Genomic DNA, 27455 nt, shown 5'->3' on the forward strand with positions numbered 1-27455 from the left:
TACTGTGTTGGAAATATTGATTGTTGGTCTGTTGCATACTTGTTACTGCCATTGTTTCTATTTTGTTTTGGTATTACACTGTTACAGTGTATTCTTTATCTATTGTTGACAGTATCAACTGTACTATAATATTGGAGGCATAAGGATATAACACTATCAATACAAGTATTTAGACATACCGGAACTTGATATTATGCATGAGGAAATGAAGGAAAAAGCAAAAACACTATACTTGAACAGATTAAAGCTAATAATGAAGTCTGGATTTAATTGAAGGAATTGTGAGCAAGGGTATTTATTCCATTGATTCAATGAATAAGTGCTGCATATGAATCAGTAAGAGGAAAATATTGATTCTCTTCTGGCAGACTGCAAAATCTTAGCTAAAAAAGAACATGACATCAAGGTTTCTACTGTCCCAGTTTACAGTAAGGGCAGAAAATACACAATAACGTAAGACATATAGACTGAGGAGGAGAGTAGGAGTGTGATGACAGCATAAAGGCCAGAAACGGTTGGGGAAGGGGAAGAGTGTAAATGTAGGGAGTACTCAATCACCTCAGGTACGTACATTTGTTCAGGTGACTAAGAAGAGAGAGTGAGGAGATCAGAAGGATCAAAATGGATGGATGAAAAGAAGTATGATTGAAAAGTATGATCAGGAAAGAGTGACTGGTAGTAGTGAACAAAGGCAAGAGTAGATGGTAGGGTGTATAGAAAAAGATGATGAAAATACACTAATGCAGTCTGTAATGCTTAGTGAAGTGTAAGGAAATCATAGTGATGAAGATTATGCACAGGTGATGGGAAGATGACAAATGAAGAGTTATGAGTGAAAGGATGGGTGAACAATAGATAGAGGGGGGGGGATAAAAGTGAGAAGGCAGCATATACAGGCTTGACAAGAGACAAAATATCTTTCAGCTTCTAAAATCCTTGTGTCAGAGTATGTTTTGCCCTGGGTGGTGATGTCTTCTGCAATACCACATATCATTAATCAGTATGATCCTTCATTATCTCCTCCATGAGAAATAGCATATTCAAGTCAGTTTTCACCTAAGTCTTCTTTGGCTTCCCTCTTGCACAGGTTCCACTAAGAGTGCTCAGTACTTCTTTATGCAGCATTCATCTTCCATATTCATCACATACCCATACCAGTGCAGTATTCTTTCATGTAATTACACCTGATTCTTTTTGCAATTTTCTCTTTCATATGTAGTTTTTCTCTTGACTGTCAGACTATGCTCGTCTGATTTCTTTCAAGTCTTCTACATTCCAGGTCCACATTTCACTAGCATGCAACATTGGAGTTCTAACACACGCATCATACATATGTCCTTGACTTTGAGGAAGAAGGTCTTTGCTGCCAGCAAAAGCTCCCAGAAAATTTTTGCAGCTTGTTCTTACCCTTGATCCTATGCCTTTTCAACAGCCATCTCCTTTGGTAATTATGTCACTTAGGTAATTGAAGCTATCAACTATTTCTAGCTGGGCATTTTAGAAAGTCTATCAGCATGCTCTTAGTATGTATTACTCCAGTGCATCTCCTACATACAAAGCTTGCCTTCTCTGTTAGCCTGCCTGCTACTCCACTATACCTTGTATGTCCATAACTTATACTGCATAAAGAGTCCCTATCTACACCTTCCTACATATTAAGTAAGGCCATTTCCCAGAAGATACCAGGGCCTTTCTTCTTTACTTATTAACACATTAATCTATACTAAGTTTACTTTGAGATCTCTCAATTCTAGATTTTGCTTCCATACTCACAATTTCTCCAATTCCACTATAGATTCAACAATAAGAACTAGATCATCAGCATATAGGATTTTCCATGGACAGCCAGTGTTAAACTTTTCTATGATGGCCTATAGGACTATGACAAATAGGAGAGGACTGAGAACTGAGATTTGAAGGACCCTTGCCTTCACTCTTAATTTTTAGCTGGACTCATTGTTGATCCTCACCTTGTACATAACTTGTAGAGCCCATCAAGACATTCATCTACATCTAGTTCCCTTAGTGACCATAGAGCATGGCACCCTATCAAAGGCCTTTTCCAAGTCAACAAATGCCAGGTAAAATGGATTAGGTAAGTATTTCTCCAGAAGTTGTCTCACTAGGAAGATGGCAGCTGTGTTACCTCCTCTAGGCATAAAGCCAAACTCCTTTTCATCTAAGCTAATTGTGTTCCAGTTAATTGTACAACTCTCTGCATAACCTAGTCCACATTGATGCCTCAATGATTTCTTTGGATCTTTACCTTTTGACCGACAGATTTAAAAAATAATTTTTTGAAACTAAACACTTTCAAACTTCGGACACTGGTAGAATGTGTCATATAAAACATCTTTTACTCTTAGCGTTTTTGAAAAAATGCTTATATTTAGGAAGTTATTTCATGTTAAAGTAGTTGTATTTCGGTAATTTCAACCAAATCAATGACATGTATTCAGCTGAATAAAATTACTGCCATTGTTTGTCAACAACAACAATCGGCGGTGTATTTTTCATTTGTCACTGTTATTTATGACATTGTTCGCATGTTTGTACTGGTTTTAGCTTTAAGGTTTTAGGGTTAGGGTTTTAGAGTTAGGGTGTTAGGGTTAGGATTAAGGTTTTAGAGTTAGGGTTGTCATAAATAACAGTGACAAACAAAATATACACCGCCGGAAGTTCTTGTTGACAAACAACAGCAGTAATTTTATTCAGCTGAATACACGTCATTGACTGGTTGAAATTACCGAAATACTTCAACTTTAATGTGAAATAACTTCTTAAATATAAGCTTTTCTCAAAAATTCTAAGAGTAAAAGATGTTTTATATGACACATGCTACAAGTATCCGAAGTTTGAAAGTGTTTAGTTTCAAAAAATTATTTTTTAAATCAGTCGGTCAAAAGGTAAAGATCCATTTCTTCTAAAGGATTTCCTTTAAACTTGTAGCAGTCAATATTTTGATCATCTCAGCTATTATCTCAAATGGGCCAGCAGCTTTCCCTGCCTTCATATCCTTAATACTTTGCCTATCACATAGATGTCAACTTGAACTGCTGGTTCCTCTGTAGGTTCAGCATGTAGTAACCCCTCTTTATCCTATGCACTCTCCACATTCAACAACCTCTCATACTACTACTTTCATACCTCTTGTCATCAGTAGTAACAGCAGGTGTACTTTTACGTAATTTCAAATACATTTCTTCCCAATGACATTTTACTTCTTTCTGATATACTGTCTTGCAATCCTAGACACCTTAAGTGTCTTACATGACTTATATGGTTCTCATCAGCCTTTCATCCACTAGTTTCCACAGCAACCACCAGATCACAGAGTGAGGAACACTGTTAAAGGCGTTCTTCAGGTCAATAAATGCCAAGTACAATGGTTTACTCTTCGCTAAATACTTCTCTAGCAGTTGCTGTACTATAAAGAGAGCATCAATAGAATTTCTTGAAACCAAACTCCATCTCATCTAGGCTAACTTTCTCCCTAATTAATTGAGCTATAATTCTTTCAGTGATTTTCATGACCCAATCTAACCTCTGTGATTACTTCTCTCTAGGGCGTCTCCTTTACTTTTGTAACAGTTATCTATGCTGCTGCTACGCTAGTCATTGGGCATGATACCCACCTGGACAATCTCATTTACTTCACATGTAACTAGGCTATATCTCATTCCAACAGATAATTTAAGCATCACAGTGTTAACTCCTGATGTACTAGGGGCTTTCCCAGTCTTCATATCATTAATTGCATTGTCTATCTCACTGCTGTCAACAAAAATGGCTGTTACTTCCACTCGATTCACATTAGGAAAACTCATTCTCCTATTCATTTTCCACATTTAGTAGCCTGTCATAGTAGTACTTCCATGCCTCTTTCTTTTCAGAACCACTAAGTGCAAGTGTACCATTATCCTTCTGTACACACATTTCTCCCACCTCTTGAATTTCTCTGATATACTGTCTTGCAATCTGAAATACATGCCTTTGGTCCTTATCTTGTAGAACACTGGCAAAGTTCTTCCTTTTTTTATCCTTTTCTTACTAAATACACCAGTTTCCTAGTTCATCTTCTAGCTACTTGGTATAGTTCTCTACTACTTCACTGTTCTTTCACCATATAACCCTTGGCCAGGTTGGAACTTTGCACCAGCCATAAATTTGGTCTTTAGACCTCAGTAAGTTGTCTCATAAAAAATTTCCAATTGTTCTTTATGCCAAATTCTTCAATTAGAACATCTCTCAACCTCTGACTGTTTGAAGGATACTTAAGCTTCCATATCTTTCTTTACCAAATTGGTTTGAGTCTCTAAGTTCTTCTTAGCACTAAGTCTAAAGACACTAACTACTAGCCTTTGTTGGATAGTACATTTTTCATCAGGAAAGGACTTTACATTACCAATGAGAATACAGTCCATTTGCATTATGTATCCACTAGATTGTTTGGTAAGTTTCTGAAAAGATGTTTGCCAACACCAGCTAGGAGATAGTGAATCAGTGAAACAAGTATTTATTGCTCCATGAAATATACTTTCCTTCAATCCTGCTAAATATTATTGCCTTGTCATTTATTCTATTTCTGTCTGATTGATTGATTGATTGATTGGTTGATAGATAGATAGATAGATAGATAGAGAGTGAGAGAGATAGACAGACAGACAGATAGATAGATGGATGGACAGACAGTATATATATATGTATAAAAAAATACAAACTGGGACAAGAACGCAAAACATTTTGATGACGACACAAAAAACACGGATGGGACATTCGAAGCCTTCAATCTTCAGTCAAGAACCGGATCATCCTCGCAATTTCAGCTGACTAATCTTAAGATTGCTCCAATCTACCCTCTCTCTTATATGTAATTACACATTTCTCTAAACTTGGTATGACTCAACACTGTCTCTCCCCCCCTCTCCTACATTTCTTTGCACTTCACTTTGTCTCTGTCCCTTTTTCTCACTCTCTCTTGTCCTCCTCCTTAATTCCTTGTTCCTCTTTTTCTCTCTCTTCTCCCCTTCCTTGATTCCTCTCTCTTCTCTTCACACGTGACTGACTGACCGGCTGCTGGCCTTTTGAGTCTAGGAGCCGTCGTGGTAACACCAACATTTTTTTTCTCTGCCCCAAGGTACATTCCTAACCCACCAGCTAAGCTTAATTCGTCCTAGTCGAAAGACGCCTGTTCGTGATGTCCTGTTATTGTTATTAATATTATTATTATTGTTTTTACGTATTATTTTTGTATTCATATTCATGTAACATCGTCAGTTTTTCTGTCCTTGTTTTGTATGCATTCGAAGCTTTCTTCCAAGGAATCTAATGTGCTTATCTTAGTTTTTCCTTGGAGCTGGCCAGATTGGAGCAATCTCAAGATTAATCAGCCGAAATTGCGAGGATGATCTGGTTCTTGACTGAAGATTGAAGGCTTCGAATGTCCCGTCTGTGTTTTTTGTGTCGTCATCAAAATGTTTTGCGTTCTTGTCCCAGTTTGTATTTTTTATACATATATATATATATATATATAGCGGCGTATGTACCCTCTCTCTTATATATATATAAAATGTTGAACTGTTAGTCCCTACACATTTTTTTCTCTCTGCTTTTTATCATTCTCTCTCCATTTTTTTCATCTTAATCCTTTCTGTCAAAGAATATAGGCTCAAAACATCAAAAAACTTTTCCATTCTTCTTGAGCATTAAACTAATACAGCCACTTGTTGATCTCTCACCTGTCTTCATATTTTGTTTTCTGTAAATTTGAACTACATGTATGTGTGTGTGTGTATACACACACACATCAAATAATAAAAGAGTGTAACTCTTTTCCTGAAATAACATGGAAGGGCTCAATATATTGAGCAAATATCAAAGTTCAAGGATGGAGAGAAGACAGATTAATTTATTATCCTCCTAGTCTGGCCAATACATATTCAAATTGGGAATACAATCAAATATATACATACATATACATAATAATCATGCACACATGTATAATCTGGCCCTTATGAATAGTGGCTTTAACATGAAAATAATATACATAAAAAAATACTGTATTTAGAATTAAACTGGCTAGAATGATCCCAAATTTGGGAATATAGATATAGATATCCCATCTAATATTGACCCTCTTGAACTAGGACAACAATGTAGATATATGAAAAATAAGAATTTAAATTGTAATAATGGAACAGAATATTAATGTAAATAGGAAATTCTTTAAAAAAAAACAGGATATTATTTGGTTTACCCACTGTTTTCCTTACAGGTTAAAAACCTCCCCCAGTTATTCTTTAAATTAACTGAGAATAATTTTCCTTTAACTCATACGCACCACTCTATTTTTAACAAATTGATTCTGAAACTTCCTTACTCCACAACATCGAACCTCGGATCAATTATTGCCACAAATAATAGGCTTAAAATATGAAATTTGACAAATACTAATAGTAACAAAGGAAATAATAATAAAGAACTGGGTGGTCCTGTAGGAAAAAGTCGCAATTGTCCCTCCCAAAATAATTGTGCACTAGATGGTCAGTGTCTATGCAACAATGTAGTATATAAATGTGAAGTGAATACTTTAAACGAAGTTAATAGAGTATACATTGGAAGCACTACAAATTTCAAGATTAGATATAGGGCACATATGAATTTGTTTGTTAAGAAGAATACGAAAAATTCAACTGGTTTGGTCATATACAGAAATAAATTAACCCTTTTGTTACTAATCTGGCTGTAGCCAGGCGAAAAATTTTTTGGTTCATAATACCAACCCGGCTGAGAGAACCTATTGTTATTTAAATGTAAATTTGAACCCAAATCTCGGTACATTCGTTAAAACACGTGATTTCACTTTGTAAATAGTTGGGTTATAGTATCCGACATTGCTTGATGTGATATCTCAACTCAGTGAATTTTGGGAGATTTTTTTCAGCATCGATTTTTCTTCAACTGTGAAAATGGATAGAAGTTTCATGCTATCAAGCATTGATTCCGAATTTAAAGCTTTTTCAATGGAAAATAGGGAGATATCGAGAGAAAAAATGAATGAGGTACAGAAGCACGTGGTGTACAATAATGAATAGGATATTTCTTTCTCCGAAAGCAGTGATTCCGAAGAAACAAAGCAGCGATAACGACAGCAAAGACGATTTTACATCGAAATGAAGTAAAAACTTTAAAAATGCTTTTATTAGCAATTTTTCTGAGGAGATAGATAGAGTTTATCTATAGTCTTTCTTAGGAAGCGAAACCATTAGACTTTTATTTTTTTCAGTATGCTTGTTTGAAGCGATCACTTCGGAAACAAACTGTTTCGCAGAATGTAAACAAACACGAAATGGGGGATCAAAGTTTGGAAAATTTGTGAAGCAAAATACTGGATACTGCTGTGGATTTAGTTTTTACACAGGGAAAATAGTATTAGTCAGCATGGCTTAGGGTACGATGTGGTTTGAAAGTTATTGATTGAAATGATCATTGCGGAAACAAATTTACACAGAATGTAAACAAACACAAAATGGGGGATCAAAGTTCGGAAAATTTGTGAAGCAAATACTGGGTACTGCTGTGGATTTAGTTTTTATACAGGGAAAATAATGTTAGTCAGCATGGCCTCGGGAACGATGTGGTCTGGAATTTATCCATTTCTCCTCTCGACTATAATCCGCCATCTTGAAGCCTGTTCCTTTAATACACTTCCGCCTTGTCCAAAAATTCCTCTTCCGGACAATTTTTACTTAAAAAGGCAGCTCTCTCATTTATTCATCTAGCACCCGAGCGCAGATAAGTTTGAATGCTTATTTATTTTCACTTCTCGATCGATCATACATGCTTTCTTATCTATCTAAATATTTTTATCTAATTTTTCTATCTATCTAATTATTTAACTAATTTATCCATTTCTCCTCTCGACTATAATCAACCATCGTGTATTCGCGGTGCACCCGCCCTGCCCACCCCCACCACCAATACCGGATATCTCTATATTTTTGCTCCATCTATACCGGATGTCGCTTCTCCCACCACCATTATAGGTGTCTACTCTTCGAACCCCTCTTCAATACGCTATTTCCCCATGCATTACCCCTCTCTTGATATCCTACGTTCTACTTGCCTAGAACCTGCCATCATTTCTCTGAACCACCCCTCCCCACTGGTGCTCCCCTATATTTCTGCACCCCCCCCCCACATAAAAAGCACCATCCGAACGTGGCCGATGCCAGACCCCTCTGGCACCTGTGCAGGTGGCACGTAAAAAACACCCACTACACTTGCGGAGTGGTTGGCGTTAGGAAGGGCATCCAGCTGTAGAAACACTGCCAGACTAGACTGGAGCCTGGGGCAGTCCCTAGCTCCCCAGACCCCGGTCGAAACCGTCCAACCCGTGCTAGCGCGGAAAACGGACGTTAAACGATGATGATGATGATGATGATGATACCATAACCAGGGCCGTATATTATTTTTTGACCGATTTCCTTGGTTCGGTCAAACTTGCGGTGGATTTAGGTGGATTCCAGTGTTTCAGTTTATTCCACCTTTATGGTACACCTGTTCTGTTGTGCATTAAATTCAACTGATGATATAGTGATGTGCACAATTCTTCTTTATCAAAATTTTGTTGCATACCCAATTGAATATTAGCTGATGATTCATTTTCTATGGTGATGTTTAAACAAAATTTTAATATTTTTACCTTTTGCTCAATTTACCTGTAATTAAAGTCACTTTGACACAAAAGTTATGCAATAGAATTGATTAAGAACCCTTTCTTTAATTATGTTCCAAATATCACGTTAATATGTTGATAAGTAAAAAAGTTAGTTATTTAATGAAACAAGCCTAAATTCATGATTATTTTAGAATTTAATTGAAACTCACTATTTTGGTCAGAAATATAGTAATGAAAGGGTTAAAAACTAGTAACAGAATATACTCCCTAAAATGGTCTATAACGATGGGGTGGGGGGTGCACCATATAAAAACCTGTAGCCTTTGTTTGAAAGAAGCCATAAATATATGAAGAACAGATAAAAAATTATTGTTGAATAAGATATCCAAGGTTTTGACCTCATGTTGGCACAAGTTGCTATCAACTTCCAAAAGTTTAGAAAAAAAAGAAAAGAAAAAAGCTTCTTAAAATGCTAACTGAGTTTCTCAATATAGATCACTCATCCTTATTTAGGTATATAATTTAGTATAGGTATAAATATAATCTTGTATTTCTAGTAATCATAAGACATGAAAATTTATTTTATACACACCGGACTGCTTGGAATTTTCATTTTTATTTTTTCCTTTATACTCATTTACAACTTTCTCGCCATTTCTATATTTATTACCTAGATCACACAGTTGTGTGATAAACTCTTTTTTAAAAAAAGAAACTTTTAAAACAAAACCTAAACTTTAAAATTTTTTATCTCTGATGAAGGAAATGTGGCTACCAAAGTTTTTGCTTGAAACGATAAGATATCTCGCTTCATTATATTTTTATTTCATTCATGAACTACTTTATTTTTATTTCATTTGAAGACAGTTTAAAACTACCTTGCTCTATTTAATTTTACTTCATTTGAGGACTATTGTAAATCTTTTAAACATCTCACCTGCTCATGATTTTAATTCAATTTCTTTTATCTGATGTAATTTTCTGTATATATATCGTGATTGCCCAACCTTGGGATTATAATAAAAAATATATATGTATATATTTGATTGTATTCCCAATATGTATTGGCTGGACGAGGAGGATGATAAACTAATCTGTCTTCTCACCCTCCTTGAACTTTACACATGCACACACACACACATATATATATAAACACAGAAATAAGTTAAATATGAATTTATTGAAAATATATGTATATACCTTGAGCAAGTCAATCAATCTTGTGACAATGTCTTGTGCAGCAGCTGGGATATCTTTAACACATTCACAGTACTCAACCATCATTTTCAATAACATCAAGACAGTACTAATATTTAAAAAAATTAAATACAAATTATAGAAAGAGTAAAAAACCCACATAATACAATAAATTATAGAACTAGCTAAATTTGAATACAAAGCTAGCACATACTTATTAGGTAGTAGTTAACATTTTGCAATTTGCTCTCTCAAAGGTGTTAGAGGAAATGAATTAATACCTATCTTCCATTTTCAGTATATCTTGAGAAAGATATTAAATTACTTCTGTGTTAATAGTGCCCCATTTTATTGCTGTAATCTACAACAAAATATATCCATAGAATTTCTAGTCAACACTTAATGTAACAACAAAGGTAAACATTATATCTATATTATATCTTGAGGCATATTCAAACCTGTAAGAAAGTCATTTACTGTGTTTTGTTATAGAGAAAATTTCTCACTATAGACAAATGAATGTAAATACACCAAATCAGCTCACAGCAGCACCTGACCAAACTGGGATGTATGTATTTTGGAGTGGTTATCTTCTCTTCAACCACAGAAACCAGACAGAGAGGTACTGTGAGCTGGCACAAGATACAGTCTCCCTCTCTCATATCATCATTCAATGACTGGTTGTGCTATTCATCTACCTGTCCAGTGGAACATGTTGGCTTCATTTCTTTCAAGTTTTTGCATGACCTCTGCAGTCACAACCCATGTTTCACTACCATGTAGCATAGTTGTCCATACACAGGCATCATAAAGGTTGCTTTTCACTGAGAGAGAGAGAGAGACCCTTTTGTAACTAATAAAGGTAATAGTTCTCTGAACTTGGCCCAGATGATTCTTATTCTAAAAACTATGCTTTCAAAGCATCCTCCTCCATTGCTAATTTGGTTGCTTAGGTAATGAAAGCTATCCCCTACTTCTAAGGACCTCCTACCCAAACATTTGAAGAAGTCTATTTCCTTATATTCATTCTTAGTGTTTATTGTACATGCCACATACAAAGACTACAATTTTTGTTAACCTTCGTATGATACTGCTGCACCTCTTATGTATATATAATTTGCATTGCATACACTATATGGAATTGAGAAGGGTCATCTCCCAAAAGGGATTAGTAATGTTTCTGCTTTCCTACTTACTAGGCCCTTTGACTCTAGTCCTTTCTTCCACACCTGAAATTTCTTTTCTAATTCTTGTAGAGATTCAGCTCTAAGAACAAGGTCATCATCATAGAGAAGCTCCCAAGACCAAAATTCTTCTGTTATAGCCTGAAGAAGTAGGACAAAGAGGAGGGGACTGTGAACTGATCCTTAGTGAACTTCTATCTGCACATTAAATTCATTGTATTACTCATTGCTAACTTTCACCTTACTGACAGCATCCTTGTACATAGCTTGGATGGCTCTCATGAACTATTCATCTACCTCCAGATGAGGGCTTTCTCCATGTTGATAAAAGACATGTACAGAGGTTTATTTTTTGCTCAATACTTCTCCTGCAGTTACCTTACAAGGAAAATAACATCAGTAGTGCTTCTCCTTGGCACAGAACCAAACTACATCTCATCCAGGCTAACTCTCTTCCTAATTAGCTGAGCCATGACCCACTTTGAAACCATGCCTATCATTTAGCTTTGGAAGATGGGAACAAGGAAGAAGCCTGTTGTATGTATTGTCATCATCATTTAATGTCTGTTTTTCATGCTGGTATAAGTTGTATGGTTTGACAGAATCTTGTGAGCCATAAGACTGCATCTAGCTTCAATATCAGCTCCAGTATGCTTTCTATACCTTTCCTGATGCCAACCACATATTTTGACATATGAATAAAGGCAGTATAAGTTTGTTGGCATGAATTTACATTCTTGATATTGTTAGGTCTGCTTTAAATGTTATAAATTAGAGATCTATTTCTCAACAAGGTTTCAGGAAGCAAGTAGCATTTTTGGTTGCAAATACACTACTTAACACTGGCAACTCAGTTGAGAGATAAATTACTCTTTATATTAAAAAAAAAGGACATCAAAAGGGACTGGTCTTAACACTTCTGCTGTAGAGTATAGGTCTTCTTGAGTACAGCAAGGTGCCAGGCATCTCAGTCCTTTGTCATCTCATCTGAAAGGTTCAGCATCCTGAGGTTGTTCTTCAGTACTTCATCCCATGTCTTCCACTTTCATGTGTTCCATCTATTTTGAGAGATTGGCACTTCTTTATGGAGTTGTCAGCATCCATCCACATCACATAACCAAACCAGTGCAGTCTTCTCTCTTGCACACAGCAACTAATTCCTCTTATGCTTAACTTATCTCTCAAAACACTAGCACTGTTGAACATGTACACTTATATTACACATCTAGCAGAGCATACTAGTCTCATTGTTTTCTAACCTTTGCATGCCCTCTGCATTTAGAGCCCAAGTCTCACTACCATGTAGAATTGCTGTCAGTAAATATGCATCATACAATCTTCATTTTACTCAGAAAGAGAAACCTTTTGCAGCTAACAGCTCTCTTCTCTGAATTTCCTCCATCCTATTCTTATTCTAGCCATTACACTCTATGTGTATCCTCTCCCACTACTGATTTGGTTTCCTAGGTAGTAGAAATTATGTACTACCTCTAATGAGCCACCAGGGAATTTGAGAGAATCAATTTCTTGAGTCTCTAAAGTTTTTATGGATCCTGTGCATCTTCCACATACAAAATGTAGCTGCTCTGATAAACCTCCTATTAATCCACTGCACCTCTTGTGCATCCACAGCTTTCACTTGCTACATTGTATGGAGTTTCTGCCTACATCTTTCCTACAAATTGAACAGGGCCACCTACCTGAGTGGAGTATGTTTCCATCAGTTTTCTTGTTTACTAAGGCCATAGTCTTTGCTAAGTTAACCTTAAGGCTTTTGGATTCCAGGTTTTTTTTCCATGCCTGGACTATCTCACCTAACTCTGATATGGAATCCACTATGGGGGCAAGATCATCAGCATATAATAGTTCCCAGGGGCTGCTGTTCTTGAATTCCTCTGGAAGATGATGAAAAGGAGGGGACTAAGAACTGAGCCTTTTATGAACCCCTACCTGTACACCAAATTATTTGCTGTACTTGTGATTAACTCTTACCTTACAGACAGCATCTCTGTGCATAGCCTGTAAAACTTTCACCAGCCACTCATCTATCCCTAGCTTTGTCAGAGCCCACCATATCACACAGTGGGGCACTCTATTAAAGGCTTTCTCTAGATCAATGCATGCCATGTATAATTGTTTATTCTTAGCTAAGTACTTCTCTGATACTTTAAAAATAATCATGCTTTCTATATGCACATTCATCTGGTTATCTCTAGTTTCTTTGGACATTAAATGGATAAGAAGAATGCACAACCAAAAAGATAAGCCAGTTCATTGCAGTGAAAAGGACTGAATTTAGCACTGCATGTTAACAAATTATGTTCATTTTACAGAGCAGATCCTGCATATATTAATGAACAAAACAACTTATGAAAAAGCAAAAAACATTAGATAACATTCCTTCGCTATATATTTAAAAAATTTCTTACTACCAAGTCATTCTTGATTATGGGTAACAGCTAAAAAGAACATTTACATGTATTTAAGTTTTAGGTAAATGCTTCCAGATTAGCAGCTTGTTTTTTTTTTAATATAATGATGAAATTAGTATTTTGTTAAAAATCTACCATGAAATTTTGAAATATGCTTATAAAACTGATCCTAACCTCGGCTCCTAACAATAACACTAAGATTTTAGCCCAGCATGTTGAAATTTTAATTTCACTAAAAAATCATGTTGGTGTATTGTGTATTTTAGTTTTAGGTAAATGCCTAAGTAAATAAGGACATTGTATGTAGCAGATGTCCTTGAGCAACTGGTAATCAGAACAGTAGTAAAATAAATTCTCTTCATTGCTTGGAATGCTCTATATTAGTAGTTGGTAGTTTTTGTTACCACACAGTCATGCCTGCACCTCCTATGTCTTGAAATTTCAAAATAAACTTAGAAAATTAAATCAAAATCAAAATCAAAATCGATCAACATCAATGGAAATTGTAGCTGGGATACCAGTGCCAGTGGCACATAAGAGAACCATCCGAACGTGGCCGTTGCCAGCGCCGCCCCAACTGGCTTCCATGTCGGAGGCATGTAAAAAGCACCATCCAATCGTGGCCATTGCCAGCCTCGTCTGGCACCTGTGCCGGCGGCACGTAAAAAGCACCCACTACACTCATGGAGTGTTTGGCGTTAGGAAGGGCATCCAGCCGTAGAAACATTGCCAGATCAGACTGGGCCTGGTGCAGCCTTCTGGCTTCCCAGACCCCAGTTGAACCGTCCAATCCATGCTAGCATGGAAAGCGGACTCTAAACAATGATGATGATGATGAAACTGTAAGGCTTAATAGATAAGTTGCTTAATAGATACAGTAGCATGTACAATCAATATAAATAACATTTAACAAAAGCCCAATAAAATAATATGCAATAAATTAAAAGAATTCTTCACCTACCCAACAACTGCATATTTTTCTTTATTCACAATAATAAATTCTCCAGGCTTCTTACCTAGATAAAAAGCAAAAAGAAAATTCCTCTTAACACTGCAAATTAAACATCACCCACTTTTCTATTCTCACTCTCCAAGTTGAGAGCACTCTGTAGTCTTGAAACATACAAGATGACCTCATGATACCATGATAACTTGAGCCTAATACACATTGTAAAGTGACTGGTATATCAGTTCAGACAGTGTAAGGTGGAATATCTCTAGTCTTTTTGAGGATATGATAAATTTGTGAGAATGGTTAATGTTAGGAAGGACATCCAGCCATAGAAACTGTGCTAAAACCTAGATAGCCAAGTAAGATGTGGTTCTCTGACCCATCTATGAGAGTAGTAACTCTGAATAAGAACTTGGCTCAGATAATAATGAACTGTACACTCCATGCCGGTATAGAAACTGGATGTAAAATGATAATGTTGATGAAAATGATATACACTAAATTGTAGTAGTTTGGCAGAGTTGTTACAGTGCTAGATAAAATACTTTCTGGTATTTGTTCTGAATGTCTGTGCTCTGTGTGCAAATCCCACTATGCCTTTATTCCTTTAGGGCTTGATAAACTAGAGCACTAGTCCAAGACAGTGGGCTGAAGGAACAATTGGAGCCCATTACAAACTTTTCGCATTTTCCTTTTCTTTTCACTTGATGAATATGCATCAAGGAAGGGCATCCAGCTGTAGAAACACTGCCTGATCAGACTGGAGCCTAGTGCAGCCATTGGCTTACCAGACCCCGGTCGAACCTTCCAACCCGTGCTAGCGCGGAAAACGGACGTTAAACAATGATGATGAACAGTTGGGCATGGTATTTACAGGTCCACCTAAATCAATGAAATTGATGCTATTAATGTTTCTCTTGAACCTTTATGCATGCATGCACACATACACAAATTCCATATGGTGTATCCAGTGCAGGTTAAAGACATACAAGAAGTGCAATGGAGTGACAGAAAGGTTAATGGAGAAAGGCTGGTATGTAGAAGATACAAAGGAGCCATAAAGACTAAAGATACACAAGAAATATATTTTCTCAAATATTATTACATAACAAAAGCTCTCTCCTTCTCTCTCTCTCTCTCTATCTATCTATCTAGGAAGATTGTTTGATGCTTGTGTACAGACAGCAATGCTACATGGTTGTGAGGTACGGGCCCTGAATAGAAAGAACATACAAAGACTAGAGAGGAATGATGCTAGTGTGCTTCACTAGATGTGCAATGTCAGTGTGAATTTATGGCAAAGTGCTAATGTATTGAGAGAAAAATTAGGAATAAGAAGAAACAGCTGTAGTGTGCAAGAGAGAAAACTGCACTGGTTTGGTCATGTAATGCATATGGATGAGGACAACTGAAGAAAGAAGAACTAGTTGCTTAAAGTTGATGGAACTTGTGGAACAGGGAAATCCAGGATGATATGGGACAAGGTATTGAAAGCTGATCTCAAGATGTCAAACCTTGTGGAGAAGATGACAAAGGATCAAGATGACCTGCAATTTGCTGTGCTTGAGAAGATGCATCCATTACACAAGAAATGGTATCCTAAAACCACTTTAGTTATCTTTGTACATGTGGAGCCTTGCCCATCTCCTAACCCACTCTGCCATGTCAAGCATTCCCTCCATTTTCCCTACATCTTATCCCCTAACAGCCTTCACCTCTCTACCTATGGAACCCCACAGCTACTGTAATCACCTTTTACAGTAGGTACATATTATACATTCCCTTCTTTCCAGTTCCCTTCCTCCTTCTCTCTCCACCTGGAACCACTTCCATTTCTCATTATCATCCTTACCCACATTATTTCCATCAATCATCTCTCTCTCTCTTCTGCTATATTCCATTCTTAGCACATCTTTTATCTGCCCTTACATATCTATTATTATGCCCCATTTACTATAGGCATCACTCACCACACTTCCCTCACCATCATATATATTCCCCTCAACCCCCATCTCTAACCATTTCCCCTCACATGCTTATCAAACTGCTCCCTCTACCCTCTCCATCCATTGTCTGCATCCTCTTTCGTATCCACATTGAGATGCTCTGGCATCCCACCACAGCCATTTTTATCATCTTTCCAGCTATTTCTATTCTTGTATAATGTTGGGTTGTCATGTATCTCTATAGCAAGATACCTGAGCTTGTCCTTCCATCACACTCTAGCCTCTGAACACTTGGAATAGAATCACTTCTCCTCCTTTCCCTTTCAAATACTACCGACCCCCACTGCCATTTAGCCAAGGAGGCTTTTCCTTCTTTGTATTCTTTCTGTTTTACAAGTTACTAGGTAACCTCACCAGTGCTGGTTGTACAAAAAAATGCACCCAGTAAACTCTGTAGAGTGGTTGATATTAGGAAGGGCATACGACTGTAAAAATAATGCAAAAGGTGACATTGGATCTTGATGTAGCCCAATGGCTTGCTAGATCCTGTCAAGCAGTTCAACACATGCCAGCATAGAAAATGGACATTAACGGTGATGATGATATACATATATATCATCATCACCATTTAATGATCATTTTCTATGCTGAACTGCTTGACAGGACACACACACACACATATATATATATGAGCAAAACTCTCCCCACCCTGTCCAATGGACGGTGCTGAGTTGTCAAACATTTTAAACCAAATTTTCTCAAAACAACTTGTCTGACCGTCTCATAGGCCACCCTTTTGAGAAACACTGATTTAACCTAAATTTGAGACACCGTGCATTTTTCTCGCATACTCGTAGTATCGATTGCAACAGCTGATGTACTTGCACATAAAAATGCACGTTCCCATGGCTTTATTGATTGCATTCTCACCTGGAATTGATTTCTGTAATTTTTTCAAGACTTATACACGCCCTGATACCGTCGGTATCTACATATCAAATTTGAGCGCAATCGGATGGAGGATGTCCAAGATCCTAGAAGACAGAATAGCTTTTATATAATATATATATATATAATATTCCTTTACTTGTTTCAGTCATTTGACTGTAGCCATGCTGGAGCACCACCATTAGTTGAACAAATCGACCCCAGGACTTATTCTTTGTAAGCCTAGTACTTATTCTATTAGACTCTTTTGTTGAATCGCTAAGTTATGGGGACATAAACACACCAACATTGGTTGTCAAGCAATGGTGGGGGCACAAACACACAAATACATATATATATATTTGACGGGCTTCTTTCAGTTTTTTCTACCAAATTCACTCACAAGGCTTTGGTTGGCCCAAGGCTATAGTAGGAGATACTCGCCCAAGGTGCCACAGTGGGACTGAACCTAGAATCATGTGGTTGGGAAGCAAACTTCTTACCACACAGCCACTCCTGTGCCTATATATATACACACGTCCAGACCCCTCATACGCACTTATACTCTCTCATACACACACACACACACTTATACATACTAATACGTACTAATACATACTAATACATACTAATACATACACCAACCCCATACATACGCCTGTCCAGAACTATCCTAGGGTCATTCAACCCTATTATCAACCCTATTATCTCCCCTTATTTCGCTCTCGCATCTCATGTTTGATCTTTGACCTCTGGCCGAAATCAGATCGCCATGTTGATTCGTTAGTTACTGCACGCATTTTTTTTTCTCTCCTTCTTTCTGTGTTTTTTTTCTCTCTGTGTATCTTTCTGTTGAAGAGCGTAGGCTCGAAACGTTAAAGACTTGTTTTATTTATATTTCCTGAGCGCCATACTAATACAATTGTTTGTTTGTTTTCCACCTGCCTTCGTCTTTTGTCTATTTTCATAAAGCTTCCCGTTATATGTATATATATATATATATATATATACGCCATGATAGCTCGTTAGCCATTACACACATTTTTTTCTCTCCTTGCTTCTTCTGTGTCCTTTTCTGTAGAAGAGCATAGGCTCGAAATGTAAAAGACTTTTTCTATTCCTGAGCGTTATACTAATACATCTATTTGTTTTTGTACACCACCTGTCTTCGTCTTTTGTTTTTTTTTTGTAAACTCTCCCTATATATATATATATATATATATACATATATATATAAAATACAAAATAGGACAAGAACGCAAAACATCCGGACAACTAGGTGATACAAAAAGGGACATCAAAACATCCAGATAGACGATACAAAGAAAACAGGATGTTTTGTTGTCCCTTTTTGTATCACCTAGTTGTCCGGATGTTTTGCGTTCTTGTCCCATTTTGTATTTTATATATATATATATACTTTGTTCTCTTATATATGTGTGTATATATATATATATATATATCAGTTTCAAAAATTAAACAGGAGCACATCAAAGGAATAAACAAAAGATTTACACACAAGACATAGAACCACTGCTCCTCCTCTCCCTCTCAAATACTAACCCCATCCCACCATTTAGTCTTTTTATCCTTCCTGTTCTTCTTGGCAACCTCACTAGTGCTGGTGGTACAAAAGGGCAACCAGTAAACTCTATAGAGTGGTTCCTGGGTTACTGTATGCTGATGATCTTGCTCTCATAGTGGAATCTTTAACAAGATTAGCATTCAAAAAATCATTACAATTTCATGCCTGTAACAATAAAATTGTTCATTTTTTGGTAGTGTCAAAAGTAACCAGCTGCTGGGAATAGTGAGCAAATGTTAAAAACAGTGATAAAAACAAACACAATACAGGTAGTGGGTGCAAATATAAATGTAAATATACAAAAAAAAAAAAAATAAATAATGGCGGTGCCCCAGCATGGCCACAGCTCATAAGCTGAAACTAGAATCAATCAATCAATCAATGAGCAGAAGAAAAAACAGCCATGTGATCTGAGACAAGACAATGTATGTAGAAGTAATGCAATGCAAAATGTCTGAAAGAACTGGAAATGGGATATCAGGAATGTTGACCAACAGAGGGATCTGTTATCCTAGTTGACAGCAGCATTATAGATAAGGCAATTAAGGATATGAAGACAGAGAAGGGTCCTGATCAAGTCGCCTGTATAGCTAATCAGGTTATATAAGATGTCATAGTGACTGGTGCAGAAGCATTATAGTCAACTGTTTACAAAGGCAAAAGGGATACTTTAGATAGACGTAATTATGAAGGTATCAAATTACTGAAACAGGTTATGGAAGTTATAGCCCAATTAATTAAAAACACATTTAAACTAGATCTTGGTTTCATGCTGGAAAGTACAACTGACATATTCTTAGACAACTACAGAAGTATTTAGATGTGTAAACCTTTGTATTTAGCATTTGTTGACATGGAGAAAGCCTTCAACAGAGTCCCTTGCTCTGTGTTATGGTGGTCTCTGAGGAAGCTAGGAGTAGACAAATAGCTTGTAAAAGCCATACAAGGCATATACAGGGGTTCAGCTAGTAAGATAAGAGTTAGCTATAAGTTCAGTGATAAATTTTATACAGTGTACAAAGTGCAAGCTATGGACACACAAGAGATGTAGTGGAATCAAAGGAAGGCTTACAGAGAAAATAGCCTTTGTATGTGGAAAATGTGCAGAAACAACAAACACTACGAAAATATGGAAAATAGATTTTCTGAAATGCTCTATTTTGTTTGTGGACCCCTTGAGAGCAATCTTATCATCTGTGGACCCCATATATACACATGCAAATTTTTGAAATAAAATATTTGTTTGTAGGTTAGTAAAAACTAACAATGAAACAATTTCATTATATTTATAACACTAGCTGAAGGTGAGTGTGTGGTTATTACTTTCAGTTGCTTCCTTTCTATTTCTTATCACCACATTCTCCCTCTTGTTTGTCTCTCCTTTCTCAATTTCCACTCTCTTACTCTTCCTTTCTCTTGGACTCTTCTTCGCTTTCTCTTACTCTCTATCTTTCACTATCTATCTCTCGCCCATTTATAAAGAACAAAAGATCTTAAGTAAGTTGAGAAAGGAAATATTTTGAAAGATCAATCATAAATATCAGGCAGTGACAACAGAAAGGTCTGTTTCAAGGTGGACAGCAAAACACTAACATTTAAAAGGGACAGACGAACTTGCGAGCTGAATAAAACTTTAAAAAATATTGGAAACCAAAGTTTGAAGGGATAGAATCTGAGGATAATAGACTTGCCATGGCTGGCATTTCTTAACGATGGACAGCAACGTATTGACAGTTTAACGGCTGGCTGAACTTTATGTAAAAGAAAATTCCTAAACACCAAGTTTTGAAGTGATTCTTTCTCACAACAGTAGACTCACAATGGCAGGCATTCAAAACTTCTTCATGACGGACGGCAACACATTGACAATTTGAAGGCTGGCGCAAATTTTTTAGCTTGATGTAACAGAGAATTCCTAAACACCCGCTCCTTTCAATTTTAATCCCCTTCCAGCCCCATTTAGACCCCTTTTCACATTTTGGTTAATATAACCCGATTTCATTTGGGTCTACTTGGGCCATATTTTAAAAGATGAGGTATTTTGTCCTTAAGGAAAGAAAGAAGGAGAATTCAACGTTTCAAGTGGAGCTCTTCGTCAGAAATATAGGAAAAGGAAAGATTCAAGGAAGGGAAGACGGAGGAAAAAAATCGCCAACAGTACACACGCGGTCACATTTTGAATGACCGGAAAGGAATGGGTGAAGAAAAAGTGCTTTCAAAGACGGGAGAGTGCAAGAGAAGGAGGTATGTGTGTGTGTATGTGTGTAATGATAGCACGTGTGTGTGTGTGTGTGGTTGTGGCTGTTAATCTGTGTGTGGTTCTTGTGTCTACCTACCCATGTGCGTAGAAGAATGGTCAGTGGAAGGTACTGGTAGTTTGAAGTATGTGCGTGTATGCATATGTATTGTGTGTGTGTTTTGTTTGTAGTGTGTGTGTGTGTATGTATGTGTTTGTGTGTGTATGCATAAAGGTTGTGTGTGTGGGGAATAATTGTGCTTTACTTTATGTATGTGTGCGTGTGTGCTTGTATGTGCGTATACATGTATGTATGAGTGTGTACTGTGTGTATAGGAGGTATGTGTGGGTTCATTTGTGTGAGTCTGTATGTGCGTATTGTGTGTATGTGTGTATGCGTATGTGGCTGTATATACGTGTATCTGTGGGGTTGTGTGTTATTCGTGTGCGCATGTTTGTGTGCGTCTGTGTCTGTGTCTATATGTGTATACGTGTGTGTGCGCGTGTAAGCATATATTGTGTGTGTATGTATATGTGTGTATGTGAATTTGTGTATGTGTGTGTGTGTGCGGGTTGTGTGTGTGAGGGTTTGTGTAGGCGTAATGTGCATGCGTGTGCTTGTGTGTGTGTGCGTGTGTGTTTGTGCCCATGTGAGTATAATTGTGTGCGTGTCTGTATGTGTATTGTTTGTTGTAGGTATATGTGCGAACCTGTGCTAGTGTGTGTATGTATGTGTGTATATGTGTGTGTGCGAGTATTATGTGCATATGTATGTGCATGTGTGTATGTGCTTGCGTGTGTATATGTGCTTGCGTGTGTATATGTGCTTGCGTGTGTATATGTGTGTGTGAACGTGGAGATGTGTGTCAGGTTGTGTGCGTATATATATATATATATATATATATATATAATATATATACATACACGCTTTATATGTGTGTGTACGCATTGTATATACAAATTATATATATATAATATATACACACACACACACACATATATATATATATATATATATATATATATAAATAAATAAATACAGATATATACACTTTGTATATATACATTATATATACATATTTATATATAGACTAGCATTAAAGACCCGTCGTTGCTGGGTCATAGTGCTAGTGCATATATATATGTGTATATATATGTGTAGATATTACATGTACATTTATATATATACATCTACACATAAAATGCAAAATACAAAGTTATATCTTGATATCGCTAGTGATAACAATTCTCAAAATATATAACAAAATATATTGTTAGCCCATCTCTTGTAATTTTGCTCAATTGTATCTTGTCCTCTCTTTTGTATAGAAGTGTGGCCTACCTCATTTAAAATTTTTTTCCGGGACATCCTACGTCCCAGATATAATGGTAAAAATAAAATATTTCCACTTTGCAAGTTTGAGTCGAGTACTCCCTTGCACGCTCCGTTGATTCGAACCTTGCTTCTATTGTGGCGAATTTACCGCCTCTGATTAGATATCTTTCATAAGTCGCACCAAGACACTTTTCGAGGGTGCTTTCCTCCATGTTGTTTTATTATTACCCACAAGGGGCGAACATAGATGGGACAATACAATCGGGAAAATGAATAATGAATTATGAAGTTTGTACAATGTGGTGTAATGCCCACTCGATCCCCGAAATCGAGCGGTTACATTTCGTCATTTGTTTTTTATTCGTCAACAATATTTTCCAAATAAAACATTTTATACATTTTCAACATACATTTCAAAAATTTTACAAAGTTCAACATTTTTTTTTTTCCAGAATTTAAAGTTCTTTTTATCATTTCCAAATTAAAGTTTTCACAATACCTTTTCTTTTATATATACTCCATTATCTCTACCAAATCTGAGTAAACTTCCATCGTTCGTGGCCACCTTGTAAGTCGGCATTTCATGTTTTGACACGTTCTTGCCAGCTGTCTCGATGAACGCCTCGGCGTCGTTCTCGTGGACGAGTGCACCTGTTTCTTTCCATTCGGTGCCCATCCTGACCCACGTATATCCGTTTGTTACGTTTATTAAATCTTCCATCTCCTCACAGTGCCTGTGATGGATCAACGTTCCATAGTATTTGAATTTTCTATTCGTACCTACGTTTTCTCTAGTTTTTCTCTTAGGACTTACTTCCTCTTTTTTCTCCTCCCTCGGTTTCTCTTTCTCTCTTTTTGCTTTCTCTTCTTTCTTTTTCCTTCTCTTGTCTTTTTGGCTCTTTGTCTGCCGTCTCTCTACCCTGTGCCTTGAGTTCCTTTCCTGTTGTTTCTTTTCCTTTTTGCATACCATCTTTTCCTTTCTCTTGGTTCTGTTCCTTCTCTTGTTCTTTTCCTGCTTTTTCTCTTTCCTTTAATGTACTTTCCTTTTCTTTCTCTTGCTTCTGCCTTGGCTCCTTCTCCACTACTTCTGCACCCTGTGAATTTTGCTCCTTTTCTACTATCTTCTTCCCTTTGTTTTCATTTTCCTTCAGTGCGCTGTTACTTCCCTTCTCTTGTTGTTTCTCCGTTATTTCCTTTTCCTTGTTTTCGCTGTTCTTTCCTTCGTGTTCGTTTTCCTTCTCTCCACTTTGTGTCTCTTTTTGCTCCGCTGTGAATTCATAGGGCGGACATTCCTTTTTTATGTGCCCTCTTGATCCGCACAGGTAGCAATTCGGTTTTCTGCCTTCCACTATTACACTAATTGTTTTCTCGTTTTCTATTTCTATTTGGAAGGGAAATCTTTCGATGTCTTCCATTGTGGCCATCAGCCACAACTCTACTCCGAATCCCTTCCAATTTACAACGTTGGTCTCCTTGATTGACCCTATTTCTACTTCCTCTTTTGTTGCCCCAATAATGGCTGTTACCAGCATTTCTGTTTTAATATCTGGGGGCACCTTTGGGACTCTTACCCGTACCCCTCGTCTTCCTTTATACGTCAGCCACATGGTGAAATTTTCCGCTTTCAGGACAGTGGAAGCCAATGAGGCCGCCACTTCCTTTGTTGCGCATCTCACCTCCACCGTACCATATTTCTTTCCTCTGTCTACAAAAGTCGCTTTTTTCATGATGTCCCCCAGACATTTCTCTATTTCTTCAATCGTCACTCTCACCAGTTTTCTCGTGGTTCTATCTTGCGTTCTATACGTTATCGTCTTGTTATTTCTCTCTTCTATTGTTTCCACAGGCGGGACCAGCTTCACGCTGTCACCCTCCCTTTTGACGAACTTCTCGTATTCCTTCAATTGTTCTTTTCTAAAGAACACTTCTCTTATTCTAAGAGACTCGTCACTTTTTGTTGTGGCGACCCCCGCGTAAGTCTCCATTACTTGAGGGTTGACACACCTTCTATAAAAGGTTCAAACATGCAGCGGCAAACGCCTCGCGTGATTCAATTTTTTGACAATTTTTAACAGTTTTTTTCCAATTTTCACATACAAAATAACTCACAACACACGTGGATAGATTTCCTCCATGTGATTTTATTACTACTCACAAGGGGCGAACATAGATGGGACAATACAATCGGGGAACTTAAAATAAGAAAGCGAATGACAAGAAAAGGAAAAAATAAAAGTAAAAATGACATATGAAAGAATATTTACAATGAGATGTAAATGTCCACTCGATCCCCGGAATCGAGAGGTTACATTTTCGTCACATATATTTCACAAAATTTTCTTTTTTCTCTTTTTATTTTTTTTCTTCTCACAATTCTATACATACTCTATAATTGTTTCCACTTCGCTGAAGTCTAACACTGAGCCCTCAGGCAGCCGCTCTCTCACTCGAACCTTCGTGTAAAATATTACACTCTCTCCGGCAGCTCTGAGGAACTCAGCGGCTCTTTCTTCGGGGGATTAGAGCAGTCTCCTGCCACCGGTCGGTCATCCTGTTGACCCATATATGTCCCTCCGTTTCACTTGTCAAGTCTTTCATTATAGGGCAGAAATGGAAGGTTACTAACTTGTAGTAATAGTAATCTTGTTTCCGTCCTACGTTTTCCTTCATTTTCCTTTTCGGGCTTATTTCTTCCTTGTTCCCCTCTCTTTGTTTCTCTCTTTCTCTCTTTTTGCCTTCTTTTCTTTCTCCTTCCTTCTCTTGTCTTTTTGGTTCTTTGTCTGTTCTCTCTTTCTCGCGTGTTTTATGTTCCTTTTCTTTTTCCTTTTGTGTGCCGTCTTTTCTTTTCGTTTGATTCTGATCCCTCTCTTGTTTTTTTCCTATTGTTTCTTTTTCCTTTTTTTTTTCCTGACTCTGTTTTGGTTCTATTTCTTTCTTTTCTTTTATTTCTTTTTCCTTCATTGACTTATTATTTCCTTTCTCTTGTTGTTTTGTTTCCTTTTCTATGTTTTCTTTCTCATTTACAGTATTCTTCTTTTCTTCAAGTTCCTGCTTGCCCTCTGCTACGAATTCATATAACAGGCACTCTTTTTTAATGTGCCCCCTTGTCCCACACAAGTAACAGTTTGGTTTTCTCCCCTCTACAATTACGCTGAGGGTTTTTTCCTCTTCAATTTCAATTCTGTAGGGAAACCTTTCAATATCCTCTTTTGTGGTCATCAACCACAATTCTACCCCATATCCTCTCCAGTTTACCGCGTTGGACTCCTTAATTGATTCCACCTCCACTTCCTCTTCTGCTGCTCCTAGAATAGCTGTTGCCAGCCATTCTGTTTTCACTTCTGGGGGTATATTCGGGATTTTAACCCGGACCCCTCTTCTTCCCTTGTATGAGGGCCACATTGTGAATTTTTCGGCTCTTAGTACGGTGGTAGCCAGAGGGGCCGCAATTTCTTCCGTTGCACATCTCACCTCCACTGTACCAAATTTCTTGCCTCTACTCACGTAGGTTATTTTCCCCATTATGTCTCCCAGACATTTTTCAATTTCGTCTATCTCCACTCTTGCCAGTTTCTTCGTATATTTTTGTCTTGGGTTCTGTATGTCACCGTCTTGCTTTCTTTATCCTCTTTTGCTTTCGCGGGGGGGATTAGCTTCACGCTATCACCCTCCCTTTTGAAGAGCTTTTCATATTCTTTGAGTTTCTCTTTCTCAAAGAAAACCTCCTTTATGACTATCGACGAATCGTTATTTTTCCCGGTGACCCCCGCGTAAGTCGCCATGACTAGAGGGTCAATTCACCTTCTTCGGAAGGTTTCCACACGTGGAGGCAAACGCCTCGCGCGATATCAAATCAATTTACACAGAAAAAATATCACCGTCTAGTCACAGATAACAACACACATAGCTTTCCTCCATGTGTTCAAATCTTTTTTCTCTACATTGTATACTTTATAGACAATAGTCTTTTCTTTAATTTAATTTTTTATTATACATCTGGACTATTCCATTTCTGCACGCTAATTTTATTTTTAATTTATTTCCATTCATGTGAAACCACTTATTCAAGTTCAAATCATAGATGCAAATTTATACCAATTGCTATTTTTACTTTTGTTATGTTACGATTATATTATACTTTAGTTTGATTTTAATTATTACTTACTACATATAATTCAATTGTTATTATTATTTTTATTGTTAAAGTGAAAGCATCTGACATAAAATAGAGAAACGTTTTTGTTTCACTTTTAACACGTAATACTGAAATAGTGGAGAAGATATGATATTGCTATGGGCTCGCTCTAGGCAAGAAGTTGAACATTTTTTTTGCCTATGAAACTACATGGACCCTAAGTAAGACATGTGTAAAATTTGAATGAAATTGGTTGTGTAGTTCTCAAGTTTTAGGGAAACACACAGACAGATAGACACACATTCTCAGTTTTATATATATAAAGATACACACACACATATATAAATTAACCCAATAAATATCTGATTCATAATATTTGTTCTCATGATTGTGTGGTGGTGGTGGTGGCGATAATAATTTTCTCTATGAATGCAGACAGACATACAGAGAAAGAGAGGGAGAGAAAGAGTGACAGAGCTGGCGAAGGTGGCGGGAGAAAGAGAGTGGAAGTTGTCAAACGTTGTTATAGATCGAAAGTGAAGGGAAGAAAGTGAGAGAGATGGAGGAAGAGGGGCAGGTGTGCGAAAGAGAAACGGCAATTCATAATATTTGTTCTCATGATTGTGTGGTGGTGGTGGCAATAATTATTCTCTCTATGAATGCAGACAGATGTAGAGAGAGAGAGACAGACAGACAGATTATGTGGGAGAAAGAGTGACAGCACTGACAAAAGCGGCGGGGAAAAGATAGTAGTAGCTGTCAAATGTCGTTATAGAGAGAAAGAGAAGGGAAGGGAGGAAAGAGAGAGAGAGAGACGGCTGAAAACAGGCAGATAAGAGAAAGAG

General features: G+C 37.1%; 1 protein-coding gene across 1 annotated transcript in view; it reads right to left on the reverse strand.

The window, feature by feature from the left end:
• LOC115217636 (vacuolar protein sorting-associated protein 54) overlaps positions 1 to 27455 on the reverse strand; it is a gene marked incomplete at its 5' end in the record, with an annotated part of 299488 nt that overhangs the window by 77350 nt on the left and 194683 nt on the right. Inside the window, 2 exons of the mRNA XM_029787388.2 lie at positions 9881 to 9986; positions 14455 to 14509. Of these exons, the coding sequence (XP_029643248.2) occupies positions 9881 to 9986; positions 14455 to 14509 (161 nt within the window). The remainder of the gene's footprint in view (positions 1 to 9880; positions 9987 to 14454; positions 14510 to 27455) is intronic.

This window comes from Octopus sinensis, linkage group LG11, assembly GCF_006345805.1.
Source record: "Octopus sinensis linkage group LG11, ASM634580v1, whole genome shotgun sequence".
NCBI lineage: Eukaryota > Metazoa > Mollusca > Cephalopoda > Octopoda > Octopodidae > Octopus > Octopus sinensis.